The sequence below is a fragment of the Centroberyx gerrardi genome, chromosome 14, assembly GCF_048128805.1.
Source record: "Centroberyx gerrardi isolate f3 chromosome 14, fCenGer3.hap1.cur.20231027, whole genome shotgun sequence".
Classification (NCBI taxonomy): domain Eukaryota; kingdom Metazoa; phylum Chordata; class Actinopteri; order Beryciformes; family Berycidae; genus Centroberyx; species Centroberyx gerrardi.
Genome location: NC_136010.1, coordinates 6,881,705 through 6,898,630, shown reverse-complemented (window position 1 = coordinate 6,898,630; position 16,926 = coordinate 6,881,705). Strand labels below are relative to the sequence as shown.

General features: G+C 42.1%; 1 protein-coding gene across 1 annotated transcript; it reads left to right on the top strand.

Moving 5' to 3' along the window:
- Positions 1 to 256: 256 nt before the first annotated feature.
- l3mbtl1 (L3MBTL histone methyl-lysine binding protein 1) lies at positions 257 to 16,160 on the top strand. The gene is made up of 21 exons (XM_071923615.2): positions 257 to 449; positions 613 to 800; positions 2,733 to 2,862; positions 3,989 to 4,151; positions 5,167 to 5,305; positions 5,684 to 5,732; positions 6,310 to 6,398; positions 6,980 to 7,084; positions 8,388 to 8,523; positions 9,133 to 9,224; positions 9,756 to 9,907; positions 10,485 to 10,561; positions 11,992 to 12,077; positions 12,610 to 12,720; positions 13,178 to 13,319; positions 13,641 to 13,743; positions 14,669 to 14,857; positions 14,970 to 15,019; positions 15,558 to 15,715; positions 15,827 to 15,889; positions 16,026 to 16,160. The coding sequence occupies exons 1-21, from the start codon at positions 257 to 259 to the stop codon at positions 16,158 to 16,160; spliced, it is 2,550 nt and encodes an 849-aa protein (XP_071779716.2).
- The last annotated feature ends 766 nt before the right edge of the window (positions 16,161 to 16,926 follow it).

Here is a 16,926-nt window from a genome sequence, read left to right as displayed (position 1 = left end):
TATTGTAACATTAAAAATGATTTTGAGGGCTGCATGAGAGGGGATCTACATAATAACCTATGTATGAAGATTTCTAAAAATAAATAAACAAAAAACATCACAACACATATTAAAAAACACACAGATACTGGCGTCACCCTGCTCCACTGTTGAGCCGCTGCACCAGAGAGCATCAGCTGGTTCTGAACCTGTTATTCCTTCCTGTCCAGCGCTCCGGAGGGAGGGACAGGGACAGGGACAGGGACAGGGACAGGCTATGAGTGCCAAAGTGAACATGGAGGTTCCAGCCAAAGAGCCAGACCGCGCCCCCGCAGACCCTTCCTCCTCCACCTCCTCCTCCTCCTCCACCTCCTCGCCCCCCGCCGACGCCGTCCTGGTCTGCAGCGGTGACGCCGTGGCCAAGAAGCCTCGGCCTCAGCCTCACACCACCACAGCTCTGCTCCTACCAGGTGAGGACCGGTCTCAGGGGGGTGTGATGATGATGATGATGATGATGATGATGATTATGATGAAGAATATCTGAATCTACTGAAACCAACACAAAGGAAATTGTTTTTGAGCAGACTTGAACACAAAGATTATAAATTTGAATGCATCTTTCTCTGTCCTCAGCTCCAGCGCCCAGCCATCAGAAGATAGAGGTGACTCCAGCCGTTGCCGTGGGAGACCCAGGTAAAGGAGGCGGGGCCAACGAGACAGCCACACCCACTCTGACTGCCCAGGTAGGCGGGGCTTGTAGCATTGTCCACGTCCTGGAGTGGAAGGAGGGGATGGCCATCCTGCCCAGCAGCAACCTCAAGGTGAGAGATGTTGAAGTTGGACTGTGAAATCCATGGAAATGAGTAGAATACAATGGAATAATATATTTTGTCCTTCCAAGGTTTAGCAGCCCAGCAAGCAGGACTTCCCTCACTACAAGTCCTTCAAAAGGGGAACTCAAACTATTTTTTCACCAGGTTCTGCTTAAAACTTGAGCTTTGTGGGGCGTCCTGGTGGCTCATTTGGCTAAGACGCCTTGACCTCATTCTCACAGCAGCCATTTTGAACTTACATCACACTTGGGGTGGGAAACGCCATCCAGAAGAGCCAGTACAGCCCAGCTTTGTCCTAATGTTGTGTACCAAGATGCACATCATACAAATATTCATAATTTCATCACAATTCCCCACTGAAAAATGTATTAGAAACAAATGGATCTCAAGAATCTGGAGAGGTATAGGTTCACATTTTAAAGGTAATATATTTAACCCAGTATAGCAGCTAACTAGCTAGTAAGCTAGCTAACTTCCCTTTTTGGTCAATTTTCTTGTTCAGTCTGGTTTGTCTTCCACTGTTGTCATGCGCTATTCCAGGGGAGAGTTTCCCACCTTGAGTGTGATGTTAGTTCAAGATGGCTGCTGTGGGAATAATGTCAATGCCATGTGACATCCTGGGTTCAAATCCGACCAAGGACCTTTGTCTCATGTCATCGCTCTCTGTCTCTGCCAATCATTCCTGTCTCTCTCAGTCAACTTTCAAGTTGTCCAAGAAAAAGAAACCATGGGCCTTTTGGCTGTTTGGTTGGTAAATAATTGTAATCCAAACCTTGGCAGTTGGTGTCCAGTGCACCTCAAAACTTAAGCTCCCTCACAAGAGGACCACAAGACTGTTAAAAAAAAGAAAATATGCAATAGTTTTTATTAAAAAGAATCCAAAATAGCCAAACACAAAATCGTAAGGGTCAGGAGATGAAGACAAACAGAACAAAAGCAGGAAGGGGACCCAGTGTTTCCCCTGACCCTCCCAAACCAGACAAGTTCTTGCAGGGAGCTTTTATAGGCGCCACCCAAAGGTGTCAACAAGGCAGCTGATTAGACCAACTGGCAACACCTGGAGAAAGACACAGTGCACAACAACACTCGTGACAGACAGAGACAAACCCAAACTTGATCAAGGAAACATGAGCCACGATTTCTCAATTCCCTGTTCAGAACGACAGCCTGCTGAACTCCTGAGCTGTCAGAAACATGACAGTAAGGAGTAAAGAATCTGGTTTGGAGCAGGCGAGGAGGAAGAAAACCACAGACAACACTGCAGCTTTGGTTTTAAAGACGAGATGAAATGAAAAATGCCTTTTTAACCCTTTTAGATCACATCCCCGGTCATACTGTGCACCTATTTAACAATATATGCCAAAAAAAATACCAAAAATCAATTTCATTGTATTCTTATATCAAAATTCAATCATGTTTTCTTCCTGTAAAACAAAATATGCCGTGTGCTTACGTAAGCATGCCCGTAACTAATTTCAACCAATAATATCATGACATCCACCCATCAATCAATCTTCAACTTTTAGCGCACAGAGCTAAGAGGCTAAGATTCATTAGTTAGCTAGCTAGCAACAGCACGGTACTTCGGTGTGTCTTCGGGTGTTATGACACGCCCACTTTTCAACGTTCAAATCAAATTCCTCCCAACGTTACGTCCCGCCTGTCTTTCCTGTTTCACTCGGAAATACGTCACGATACGGAAGTTAGATACTCTCGAAATGCCGTTTCATCTCGACTTTAATGATAATGTTGTTTTCAGTACTGTAATATCGTGGCGTAATAAGAGTATTTTGAGGTGATGAACGGCAGTGGAATGAATGATAAAAACATGATGACATTGCAGCAGATGGAACCATCGGTGCTGAATCAATTGCACTTTGTTTATGCGTGTGTGTGTGTGTGTGTGTGTGTGTGTTGTAGTTCTGTGTGAGTGACGTAGGAACACTGAGTACACTGATAACCCCAGGGACCACCAGCAGCACCGCTGAACCGACTGCAGGGACTTCTGGGAGATCCGCTGACGCAGAAAGCGCTCCACCAGACAAGACAGGTAGAGTCATGGAAACGGGTTACGTAAGGTTGTGGCCGTGTCAGGGATTGAACACAAAGCAATATTTCACTTCGGCTGAACATTTTCACTTGGCGCACACACACACACACACACACACACACACCACTGTAAAATTGCAGGAGTAGCCAACCTTTAACATCTCTTTAACTGGAGCTGCTCGGGGAATCTGCTGACCAGCGGAGCAAAATTACTTCATGAAAAGTTTGACCCTCGAGTCGACACAAAATGAAATAATGTTACCTGGGTCTGCTGTGCCTTGGTTTTAGACAGATGGTATTCATACCAGGGTTTCAAATCAAAAGTAATAAAATACAAATATATACAAAAAAATATATATATAATTAGATTTAGGATAGTATTTCTTAAGGTGACTTTAACCATCTGGAAATTGCATTTTTCATACAACACAATGAACATCAGCACAAAATGCAAAGGTTAATTCACAAATAATTTGATACCTGGATTTGCAATTGAATCTTGAATCCGAGCAATTTACAGCTAAAATATCTTCCAAATGATTCCTTCATTTCCTTTGAAATTTTCCTACAAACATTGTCTTCATATTCTTCATGGCAACCATAACAAATATTATAATATATTACATTTTTTCAATGCATGTTTGCAGTTTAGCATTATTGCAGTTTAGCAGACAGTCTACATCTTAGACTACATCTTCCGGGGTAAATGGAAAAAAATAAAGCATTATCTTGTACTTTTCTGGTGCATATTTCTGAAATTTACAGCTGCATTGTTTGAATATGTATTTACTGCTTGGTTTAAATGTGCTATACATAGCCAAAAATATCCTGGTATATGAGAGCTAAAGCATAGATGCAATGTTGAAATGACGTCTAGTGCTGTAGGAAAGAAGCCGTTTCCATTATATTTTGACCAGACTTCCTTGTTTGCCATACCAGTTTGCCAGCTAGCTAACATGAGCTTTGAAATCCTGTGGTTCTTTGGCTCCGCCCACTGAGGTTTAACTAAACTAATTATTTCTGCCTCTAGAGCAGCTCTGCCTCTGAGAAATATTTGTATAACTAAAGCTCGAATGTGTCATTATTTATAGAGCCTTTTCATTAACTGGCCCGTGGATCTGTTTCAGAAGTGTCGGCACCTGTAGTTTCTGCGAGAGGGTCGGCTGTGGAGCCGGAGAGGCCGGTTCAGACCAAACCTGAAGTCCAGATCGGACCGGGACAGCAGAACCATGAACCCAGAGCGCAGAGGACCTACACAGAGGAGCTGCGCAGGGAGCCAATCACTGACAAGTACGTTGGTAACAGACAGTTCAGCTTTTTTTTACACAGCTACACACACACACACACAGTATGCATGCACAATCACTCATGCACACTCTCTTTTCCACTTTTTGTATCTGTCATTATCTCACTCACTCACTCACTCACACACTTATGCACACTCAGATATCCTTGCACACATAAATATAATGCTTACAAGGCAGTTTCACCCACTTAAAGGAAAAATCCACCGTAAAACACTTTAATGCTCTTAAGAAACAGCTGTTGGCAATGTGCCTTGCGTTTCTACCTTGCATTTTGTTTTTGTTTGGTGGTGTATTTTTCTTACTCCAGTGGATAACTGGGCAAATGTGGACAACGCGACGCCATGTTGACATTTTTCCAGTGCAACTATTGAGTTTGGCAGCAGAAAATGTTTCAGTGATCTGAAACACCAACAGTAAACGTCAGGTTTTGGTGTCAGTCCCGCAGAATCAAAGAGCGAGGGCTTCTCTCTAGACCCGCCATTTTGCACCAAGAGACGTTCAACAATCACACAGAAAAAAAAACATCATAGAAGAGGCAGAGATACAAATGTCTCCGCCCACAGCAGCCGCAATAGACCAGAATGCAGTGCAGCCACAAGACGTGTTATGTTTTGAGTAAGGGATCATAGAGAAGCTCCAATGTTCATGAACTAGGTGGTAGCTAGATTTACATGCCCATACGCCCATCTTTGATTGAAAGCAACAAGTTCTTCTCTGGGGGTTGTCGAAAGGCATTCTGGGAAATGTAGGAAAATCACTAACTGAAGTAGAAGAGGCAGGTTGAGGGAAAGTGGGTAGAACAAAATAGTAAATAGCAACAAATCAAATCCTGGAATGCATTGAACATCAGAGATTGATTATATCTAACGGTGTAAGAGCATCCGAGGGTGGATCTTTCCTTTAATTTCAACTAAATAATAATAACAAAATAAAGAAAATGACGACAGTGTCATGTTTAAGCCTACAGTGTGTATGTGTGTGTCCTCTCTGCCCCTCAGGAGGAGCGTCGGGGTAGAGAAGGTCCCGGCGGGCGGGAGAGTCTCCTCCCTTAACCCCGATCACCTGAAGCCCATGAGGAAGAGGAAGAGGAAGGAGTACCTGAGTCCCTCGGAGGAAGACTCGGACATCGAGGGCACGGTGGGCCGGCGGCGTCTCTCCATTTTACATACTGCATGCAAACTACGCCGAGATAATCAAATGTTCTCATATCTGACCTGTGTAATGTGAACGAGCGTGTCACTTCTTCACTGATAGTATTGTAGGTGATATGGTGAACGAAGCAGACCAGGGTCAAAAAGTAGCTGCGAATAATTCAAAGTGTTTATTGTCTGCTGACCAATAAATCTGCTTTAATTCAGTGTTTGTATTATCTCCATCTGCTTCACATTTGAATGTTTGGCTGTCTTTTTCACTCTTGGGATAGTACCAATGAAAGGAAATAGCTCATTTGTGTTGGAAATAGTGATTTTTTTGGGAATCTAAATTTTAGAGCTTTTTGTTTTGTGTTTTTTTTAGGATGAGAAAATGGACGATTCTAAAGCAGACAGCAGGCATAACAGAGGAGGTAGGACAAGTGGGGAAATTACTCAAAACCTCTCTACTGCTCCCATCGTTTCTTACTTTTGTGTTGCTCTGTTATATCTTCTTTCATTCTTCCTCTCACTTCTTTGCTCAGTCGTTCCTTTACATCTCACTAGTTGACTGACCTTCCTTCCTTCCTTTCTTCCTTCTCTCCTTCCTTTCTGTCCTCCTCTGTCTCTCCGTTACCTGCCTTTCCTTCCTTTATTTCCTTCAGTCTGTCAATTAAAGCAGAAGTGAAATACAGCAGAAGATCCGCACACAAAAATTCTCCCGTATGAAGAATTTAATAAAGAAGTGACGCTTCGAGCAACTTAAAACAATATTTTTTTAAGATGACGATTCTCTGTTGTTTGTAGTAAATCTTCATTAAATTCTTCATACAGGAGCATTTTTGTGTGCGGGTCCTCTGTTGTGTTTCCCTTCGATATTTTCTTTGATCCAGCATCTATCTTTTGGATGTGCGTGTCTTTCTTTAGATTTTGACAGCATGCCTTTGTGTTGTTGTTGTTGTTGTTGTAATATCTTAGCGAAAAGCCTAAATGGTTGTTTTTGCTGTGAAGGTGGAGACAGCAAGACGGAGCAGTGGACCTGGGCTCAGTATCTGGAGGAGACCAAAGCTGTGGCTGCGCCCAACAAGCTCTTCCAAGAGGTGCGTTTGGTTTTTATATTCTGACTGTGGCTTGGACAGAAGCTAGTCGAGAGCACACACAGGTTTACAGAGTATATACATCTCTTTTTCTACTTCTTTTACTACGAACTGCACCACTGCCTACAGCACAGGGAAGAATCTATCCAAAGAATCTATCTATCCGTCTTGGGTGAATAAATATTGCAGCTTTGTCGAGGGAGAAAAAATGAGACGAAAGAAGAAATGTACATTTTCCTGGGACAAAAACACAACCCAAGGCACGCTGTAAATGATGCATTCAGATACAAAATGAAAGTGGATGGAGGGAGTTTTATTTGTATGCAATTTACTGTTCTTCTACAACACTGTTTACATTAAAACTTTTTTTTGCCTGAAGTCAAGAAAAACAGAGTAAAAAGCATTATCAGCAGTGCGAGAATGATGAACACGCTGTAATCTGCACTCTGTCTATTCTTATCTGTCTTCGCTGCCTCTGCTGACCCCGTTTCCCCCCCCCTAACAGGGCTCATTAAATTTTCATTTCATTTTATCTCAATCTCTGTATTGAACCGTCTGGTGTTTTTTAATCCGGTGCGTCCCAGTCCCAGAGAGTGCCGACAGTGAAGAACAACTTCAAGCAGGGGATGAAGCTGGAAGGCATCGACCCCCAGCACCCGTCCATGTACTTCGTCCTCACCGTGGCGGAGGTGAGGCAGGCGGACGTTAACGCGGTCGATGGACCTTAATGTTCCGGGCGGATTATTTAGGATTACAGTCACCTTTTACTGGCCAAGTACATCACATGCATAAGGAATTTGACCTGGTGTAGGAGCCCTATACATGATTTCTGACATTACACTTTATCTTAGATAGAAAAGTGTTGGTTCTATATTTACCACCATGGTATAACGGTCAGGTTGTATAATAATGTCCCGCAGTCCAGATTGATGCATCTACAGATTATTTGAATGTATGTTTGTGTGTATGTGTGCAAACCAAAGAAAAGGAATACAATAATTAATAAACACAATAATCAATCTCAGTCAAATTCAATACAAAATTCAAATATTCACCGATATTTTACAAGTAATAATAATAATAATAATAAACTTTATTTGTACAGCACTTTTCAAAAAGCAGAGTTTATAAAGTGCTTTTTATAAAAATTAAAACAATAAAAACAATACACACAGTACAATATAAAACAATAAAAGTAGACACAATAAAATCAATTTATAAAATAAATAATTACTGCACATTTCTACCTGAGAAATTAAATGAATATTGAATTAAGTTAAACTGTCAGTTACCTACAAAGATACTGTTTACACTATAGACTATAGAGTTTAGACTGATAGACTGTAAATATTAACTGCCAAAGCTGAACGATGAAGCTGATTACAGTTGACATGTCTAATCACCAGCAGTGCATCCAACAGGAATCCGGTTTATTTGAATTCTGGAGTGTTTCCTCCTTTAGTTTACTTCATTCATGCGAAGGTGAGAGCAGTGCTGTTTTAACTCAGGTGGCACCAAATAACGTCACCGAGACACTTGAAAATATGAGTCTCAGTCCTCTAACAAGAGAAGTGCAGTGCGGTTCGTAAGGAGTCAGACTGTAATCCGAACCAAGTACAGGAAAGGACCGCAAAATTCAAGTGTTTATGGGTAGAAGGAGACGGATGTTGACATCTGATAGCCAGCCGTTCCTCATGCTTGGAAAGCCTAGCATAACAAAGTGAACTGAGGGCAAACCGCAGTCTGGACTGATGCTCATATTCAGCTGTTTCTTCATGTGTTCTTAATTTGTATGAACACCAGAGAAGGGAAATTACAGCAAAAACCGCAGACAAATCCATCATGCTTAGCTAAATCCAAAGATGTTCCTCTTTCATTTGACTCCTAACTCATTGACTCTGCTGATAAATTTATGGCCACAAATAAAGGGTAAAAAAAAGGAAGCTATTACATGAGTGACTGCTGTCTTCCTCTCTTCGTCCCGTCGTCCAGGTCTGTGGTTACCGGCTGCGGCTCCATTTTGACGGCTACTCCGACTGCCACGACTTCTGGGTGAACGCCAACTCCCCCGACATCCACTCTGCAGGCTGGTGTGAGAGCACCGGACACAAACTGTACACTCCCAAAGGTCAGAGGTCACACTCTGTACACCACGAAAGACCAAAGGGGCAGAGCTCGAAATAGAATAAAATAACACAAAAAACACAGTCCAGCCCTTTGTCCTTTTCCTTGTTTTTTATATTACCAGGCTACTATCAGAGATCTTGATGTAAAGATGTTGACTTATTCTACTGTTTGCACTAAATGTGAATCTTGTAGGGCTTCAACTAACGATTATTGTCATTATCGATTAATCTATTGATTATTTTTTCGATTAACCGATTAATCGTTTAGTCTATAAAATGTCAAAACTAATGACAAATGCCCATCACAAGTTACCAGAGCCCAAAGTGATTCGTAAAATTGCTTACTTAGTCTGAAAAAATGTATTTTAGAATGATATGAAACAGAGAAAAGCTGCAAAATTGTAGTATTTGTGAAGCTGTGACCAGCAAATGTTTGGTATTTTTACTTGATAAATTACTAAAACGATTACCCTAATCGATTATCAAAATTATAATCTATACATTTTCTGTCCATCGACTAACCCGATTAATGGACTAATAATTTCAGCACTAGAATCTTGTTAATAGAGGTAAGTGGTTGGTCTCTCTCTGTATTCCTGTCATTCCCTCAGGCTGTAAAGAGGAAGAGTTCACCTGGACCAACTACCTGAGAATGACTAAAGCACAAGTGGCTCCCAAAGAGGTCTTTGCCAGTCCTGGGAGGGTGAGATTCACTATTTCATATGTTTATATTACCAGCAAGCATGAATAGATGAGGTGAATGAATGAGTGAATGAATGGAGCAGGAGCAGTTACAATCAAAAAGTACAATTATTTTATATCACTTGCAGCATACAGTATATCTGTCTATTCCAGCAAACATTTTGATGTTGACTAGATGTTGGTATGACTGCCTGCACCAACTGTGTAAATATACTGTAGTGCCAGAGTGAAAGTTATCGTTCATGGCTTCTACTTGCATTATTTTGTGAAATCAGAACCTAAATATCTTTCTGATATCAGTTCAAAACAGTTTCCAAAGCTGTTTTAATGCCATGATATATTATCTGTTGGTTGATGGGTGAATGAATGAATAAATCAAGATAATTTACAATCAAACAGCACAATCCCCTTTTTGTGTCCAGTTTCTATATACATTTTTACATCATCTATCAGCCAAGTTGCAAGTCTGTCTGTCTGTCTCTCACTACACAGACTTGCTGTGCAGTTGTTAATATTTTCTGTCTCTGTTCAGACCGACATGCAGTGCGGTTTTGAGGTGGGGATGAAGCTGGAGGCCGTCGACCGTATGAACCCCTCCCTCATCTGCGTAGCAACCGTTACCGACGTGGTGGACGACCGCTTCCTGGTTCACTTTGACAACTGGGACGACACGTACGACTACTGGTGAGCCTTTGTGTCCGTCTTTGGGGAAACATGGGGCTTTGGAAAATGATTAAAGGTCTTTTTAATTTCTAAGAAAACATCTACAATGAATGCAATAAAGAGCAGCGGATTCACTAAGCAATTGTTAAAGCAATGGAGATTGGAAATACTCTGAGCAAGGGTCAGAAATCTATTCTATTATGTTATCTTGGTATCAAGAAGTTCTTATGAGGTGAAAGCAATATTGTTGAGGCAACTGATTGGGCAATGATTCCCATTAGAGTTGGCCAAAAAGTTGCTCTGAATCTCACTGCCTTAAGGCCCAGATTTTGTCTTTAATCTTTTTCTTAAACGAGCATCCAAATCTACAATAGAGACTTTAATTAATTAATGATCATGGTCAAACTAAACCTGAACCTTTTCTTGCACATGTTCCTGACACATTTCATTTATAGTTAAATTGTCAAATGCCCACGTTGCTCTTTTATTCTGTCTGTCATATCTTTTCTGCTCTAGTAGGTTTTACAGTATGATGGCAGAACTTTCTGTTTTAACTCAAAGCTGGATGGTTGTTCTCGCTGTCCGTCACATTATGCAGGTGTGATGCCAGCAGTCCGTACATTCACCCCATTGGTTGGTGCCAGGAGAGGAACCTCCCCCTCACACCACCCCAAGGTGAAGACTTCATTCTCTGTTAATCATTTGTTTAATCATTTTCACATCATGGGTCATTAATTACAGAGAAAACCCATTTGTCCTTCTTGTCCTTAGCACTGTCTTCTGTCCTTTGCAGTTTATTGCTAGGTTGCATGCAATCACCCTGATGGACAAAGATAAATGCCTGAAATTAAATTTATAAGGTTCAACCAATATTTTGAAGGCCGATGTTGATACCGATATTTGCATTGAAGCTGCTGATAGCCAGAGGTGGTAGAAGAACACAGATTCCCTACTCAAGTAAAAGTGCAAATACTCATTTAAAAATATACTCTGGTAGAAGTTGAACCATTTCAAATCCTTTACTCAAGTCAAAGTATAAAAGTACGTGGACTTAAATTTACTTAAAGTATAAAAGTAAAAGTCGTTCTCTAAAAAAGTCATTTCTAATGTTCTGAACTGGTTTTCTGTTGAGCGTTCCTCTGAATCCAGATGAGAAAGAGTCTGCAGCTCAGATCACGAACCTGAACCCTAGCAGCTGAATTCACTAACGTTAATTCTCTCTCTTGTTGCTTCTCTCTTCTTCGTGTTGCTCCTCTCTCTGTCCCTTTCCCTAATTTTTGGTGTCGCTTTGCTGAACAAGCAGCCAATTAGGCTTTTGATCAGCTGCTTCCGGGATGGAAGCCGTCTGATGCTGATTTTAGAAAATCAGTTGATGATTTCCCAAGAGTAACGAGTCTGTTTTGAAAATGTAGTGAGTAGAAAGTATATACAGATTTTTCTTTTGAAATGTAGTGAGTAAAAGTAAAAAGTCTTCAGTAAAAGAAAAACTTGAGTAAAGTACAGATACTTGATAAAGTACAGTAATGAAGTATTTTTACTTTGTTACATCCCACCTCTGCTGATAGCCAATATAGGGTTATAGGGTAGAAAAGCCCCTGAAACAGCATTTAGACCATCTTGGGACACTCTCCACTGAAATCAACTGCACTTTTACAATGATAGAGGAAACTGGGACACATTACTACCTTTTAAATGAAGAATTAATTTACAAAAACATTCTTGAACAATTAAATGAATAAATAAAATGTGCAAATACCTACATGAAAATAACATTTTACCGCAGGTTTTATGTAGCTGTGGTCAGGGAGGACACCGATTGGCCGATATCCAATATTGAATAAAAGGCCAATATCGATATCAAATCAATATATCGGTCTAACCCTAAAATGTATACTTTTTCATTGATAGTTTACAGAATGTAACAATCACAAATAACAGCGCTCAGACATACAGTAACAGTACAAGGACAAAAACAATACAATACCATGTAAACAATATATGGGAACAAAGCAGAAATGGGGAAGAGTGCAGGTGGGAGATGAATGCTCCTGATTGATGTGAATGAATGACACTGACTGATGTGTGTTTATATTCTGCTGTACCAGATTACCCCGACCCGGGCCGGTTCTCCTGGTCTCGCTACCTGGATGAGACCGGTTCCACGGCGGTGGCTGCTGACGCCTTCAAAGTGGTAAGAATAGATGTGTTCTTGTTTATTTGATTCAAGTTATTCAAGTTATTTCATTAGCTATGTTCAATCAGGAATAAGCTTGTTTTGCCAGCTTTGTTTCTTATTTCAGTTTGAAATTGGTCTTAAATCCCAGGTAGCATTAAAAAGGACTTAGGCAGTCTTAAATCTGGCTTTCTGAAACCTGCAGATACTGTGTGAGGGAGTAAATACCACCCATCTGGTACTCCCTGCAGGTTAAAACAAACATTTAATCAGTAGGTCTGGCTATAACACACTATACATTATAGCACTAATACCCGAGACGGCATTCCTTGGTGATTAAGGTGCTGCAATAGGTTTTCACAACTGAGGGTATTATGGCTTTTATATAATAGTTACTAATGTACTGACTGGAAAGGTTTCCTCAAAGCAGTATAGAAACTTAAGAATAAAAAGCAGTAGAAAACAGGTTCGCTACCAATAAAGCTCAGCTCAGCTTTGCTTGGCCAGTTGGATATATGTATTTTCCCATCATGCACTGCTCTCTCTGCAGCGTGCGGCCCATGGCTTCCAGCCGCAGATGAAACTGGAGGCGGTGGACAAGAGGAGCCCCGGTCTGATCAGAGTGGCTACAGTGGAGGAGGTCGAGACTCACCGCATTAAGGTAATACTGCTGTGTGTGTGTGTGTGTGTGTGTGTGTGTGTGTGGAGAGAGAGCGAGTGTCGGCTTGTGTGCTTGAACACTTAACACGCTAAATGTCTGAGGTTATGATCTTAAATGTCTGTGAGACTGTAATATTGCTTCTCCAGCTCCGTCGGGTCCATTATGATCTCTTGAACCATGAGAGAGAGAGAGAGAGAGAGGGAGAGGGAGAGAGAGAGGGAGAGGGAGAGAGAGAGAGAGGGAGAGGGAGAGGGAGAGAGAGAGAGAGAGAGAGCCTTGGCACTTGCGGTTTTCAAGTACCCCACGGTGCAGAGTGATATGAGCCTGGTTATCACATTTCCGATAATATGCATCTACATACCTCCCCCAGACCCATTACACTGGTTGGAGCAGTGTATGTAATATGTGTGTGTGTGTGTGTGTGTGTGTGTGTGTGTGTGTATAATGCCTCCCCCAGGTCCATTATGACGGCTGGAGCCATGTGTATGATGAGTGGATGGACTCGGATCACCCTGACGTTCACCCGGTGGGCTGGTGTGAGGCGACCGGTCACCCGCTCAAAGTTCCCCCGCGGGACACCAAAACACAGCAGCCCCACGGTAACAACCAGCACTCTTCACTTCATTCACACTTTCATTTTTCTTCAAAGAATACTCTCATAGCCAGCATATGAATAAATAACTGGGAATGAATGCCATGTATTTTGCTGATACATGTGTATAACTGTGCTTTAACTGTGTTTTGTTATTGTTTTTTATCATTATGCAGTGCATTTGCATTGATAATGTTAAGATAAATTTCTCATCTAGTTCTGTTTGCATCGCTAATGTTTGTGTGGGTGCCTGTGCTTGTTTGTGTGTGTTACTTAATGTGTGTGTGTGTGTGTGTGTATTCATCTGTCTATATGTGTATGCGTGTAGGTCCGAGGGAGCCTCCTGCCACAGGCCAGGCCAGCTACCCCTCCTCTATTCCCTGTAAACCCATCAGCCACCCCAGAACCAACAAGTACAGCTTCCACCACAGGTCAGCACTCAGTTTGAACTGTATCATGAGCTTTTATCCCTGCAGCGCTATACACTTTGTCTTAGTGTCGTCACAATAGCACCAATACTGAGTTTAATATCCAAAAATCTGATACTACTACGATACCTCGGTAAATAAGAAAAACCATCAAGCAGTGTGTTGCCACGTTGACCTGAATGGTTTTGGAGCAACTTCTGCTCCGGGGTTTTAACACGTCAGTCGGTGTTCGTCTTTGTCGGCTCTATAAGGGAAATAGTTTCACATTTCCCTCCTGCCACCAGTCTGTCAACCAGTTCAGTGTACTGGGATTCAGTTCCAGACTGTTTCCATGTGTTCAGCTGTTTGACTCTTCACTGCTGCAGTCCGCTGTCAGGAGCCAGACTGCAGCTCCGTCTATTCCAGTCCTTCTTCTTCTTCTTCTTTTGACTGTTCCAGGCCACGTGCCAGCAGCATGTATACGCCCTCTAAAGGTGACACTAAATGGAATTTCAGCTTGCAGAACACATTTGGTTAAAGTATCAAACATTTATAAAATGCAATATTGAATTCAATCTTTTGTAACAGTATTGAAAGTAGCAGTGAAATTTTGGGTTATTGTGATTTTGCCATGTTTTCTGTCTGTGGCCCCAGAGCGTCTGTAGCTCAGTAAGCTGAGCATGGCACAGACACTGTGAGCGTCTGGGTTTGGTTCCCAGCAGGGCGTCCCACACTAAAAATGTATGCACTCACATTAGTTATGAACCACAAAAGAAGTATTACAATACTTTTGAAATGTTGAAAGCAACTCGATTCTAGATCTTCTTAAAATGTTACATTTTATGATGTTGGCAGTAAAAGATATCAAAACAAAATTTGTAAATTTCTTGAACGCACTGTGGGCAGATTTGCCATATGTCTGTTGAACGGATCTCTTTCTTTGAAACAGGAAGTGTCCAACCCCTGGTTGTGACGGTTCAGGTCATGTGACTGGTCGTTTCACCGCCCATCACTGCCTCTCTGGCTGCCCATTGGCTGAGCGTAACCAGGGCAGACTGAAGGCCGACCTATCAGACTCAGAGTCCAAGAGGAATCTCTTCTTTGGCCAGAGGACCAAGAAGACCCATTACCGTGGCAGGTAAAGATGTGTCTGTGTGTGTGTGTGTGTGTGTGTGTGTGTGTGTGTGTGCGCGAGTCTGTGTGTGTGGTGCACGCTTTTGTCTCATAATAATCTTTTCATTTGTCTTCAGGATTGGCCGTCCTCCCAAATACAGGAAGAACCAGCAGAGAGGCTACCAGAGTAAGTCTTATATATACTGTGCATGTTCAGGACTGTGTGGCCTTTATCTACATATGAAATATGGGCGCATACATTAAGCATAATATTGCACAATTCATTTAATGTGTATGACCTGTTTCTGCACTAGAGGTAATGCTGCTAACAAGAAAACATCAGAAAACATTCATGGAGGTTCTACTGTTAATGATGCCACTGTTGGAATGAACGCAGTATCGACCGAATCAAATATAATTTAAAAAAGCCAAGACAATAAAGGTTTTCAATCTTAGAGCTGTTATCTCAGTTTTCTATAGATTTGATTGCTGTTCCCAGTGAGAACCTATAAACCAAAGACTTTTTCTTAATCCAGAAGAGAAGTGTTACTTCTGTCTGCCTGTTGGCACAAAATATCGTCTATTGGCAGCTTCAATCCAAAAATATATCAGTATCAATCTACATACGCATATTAGTATTGGCCTTCAAAAATCTATCCAGTTGAATCTGAGCATGTATTTCTGTGTGTGTGTGTGTGTGTGTGTGTGTGTGTGTGTCTCCTCAGACATGTCCTCTGAAGGTGTGTATCCGTCTCTGTTCATGTCGGCTCTGAGCGGCCAGTCGGACCGGACCTTGTCTCTGTGCTGGGAGCAGCACTGCAAGCTGCTGCCGGGCGTCCAGGGCATCCACGCCAGCCAGGTGGCAGCGTGGAGCGTGGAGGAGGTCAGGGCGGCTTCTCGGGCTTTTCTGTGTTTGTTTTCTTACCGCAACTTAAGTTTTCAATAGCGCGTGTGATCATTTTGAGGTTTATTTGGCGGTGTGTCTCTGCTGCAGGTCTTTGGGTTTGTCCAGAATCTGACCGGTTGTGAAGAGCAGGCTCGTCTCTTCAAAGAAGAGGTGAGACCGCTGAGCGTACGCTGCGTTAATGAACGACAATTAGATTACTTCACGTATAATCAGTCACATCACATACACATGACATGACATAATCAATTCTGAATCTATAATCCATATTGTATCTGCGTCTCCCCAGATGATTGACGGGGAAGCCTTCCTCCTGCTGACCCAGACCGACATTGTGAAGATCATGAGCATCAAGCTAGGTCCCGCCCTCAAGATCTCCAACGCCATCCTGATGTTCAAGAGCACTGACGAGGGACTCAAGTGACCCCGCCCACTCACCGGCCCCCGGCCGCCAATCATCATGTGCCAAATTCATTCCGTTTCAGGAAAAAACATCCCGAACCCTTTTCATGTGTTTGGTGTCCTGTACCCATCAGAGAGAGGGAGGGAGGGAGGGAGGGAGGGGGGCAGGGATGGGGGAGAGCTGGGGGAGAGGAGAGGGGGGAGTGGGAAATGAGGATTTTTTTGTTTTTGGGGCGGGTGGGGGGGTGGGGGGGGGGGGTGTAGAGAGAAGATGGAGATAGGATGGAGAGAGAGGGAGGTATGGATGATGAGGTTGGAGGCAGTGGTGGAAAGAACACTAAAATGCTTAAGTGGAAGTATTGTTACTTTGCTGATATTTTACTTAAGTAGAAGTAAAAAGTCCAGAGTTACTGAGTTACTTTTCAGAAAAGAGAAAATGTTTAGCTCTGATCTTCCCATGCAACTCTAAAAGTGTGAGAGGACAGAGTTCAAACTAGATTTTTTTTATTTTAAAATTTGGAAATTACTAAATAAAGTCCAGAAACAAAGTAAAGCCAGATTACTCTTCTCACTGTGAATGGCTCCACAGTTTGTCAATTTATGATTGTCCAGTCTCTGTTGCTGATGGAGAGAGACAACGTTTATACTCTGTAACGGATGTGATTTAAAAATATAGTGAAGTTCGATACTTGAGTAAAAATGTACTTAAGTAACAGTGAAATACACACAAGTACACACAAAAGCTACTCAATTACAGTAATGTGAGTAAATGTAATTAGGTACTTCCA

Excerpts from the sequence above, each read along its gene's own strand:
- l3mbtl1 (XM_071923615.2), top strand. The coding sequence starts at position 257 with ATGAGTGCCAAAGTGAACATGGAGGTTCCAGCCAAAGAGCCAGACCGC. Across the intron at positions 9,908-10,484 it reads GACGACACGTACGACTACTG|GTGTGATGCCAGCAGTCCGT; the intron begins GTGAGCCTTTGT and ends CACATTATGCAG. Across the intron at positions 15,890-16,025 it reads CTCGTCTCTTCAAAGAAGAG|ATGATTGACGGGGAAGCCTT; the intron begins GTGAGACCGCTG and ends GCGTCTCCCCAG.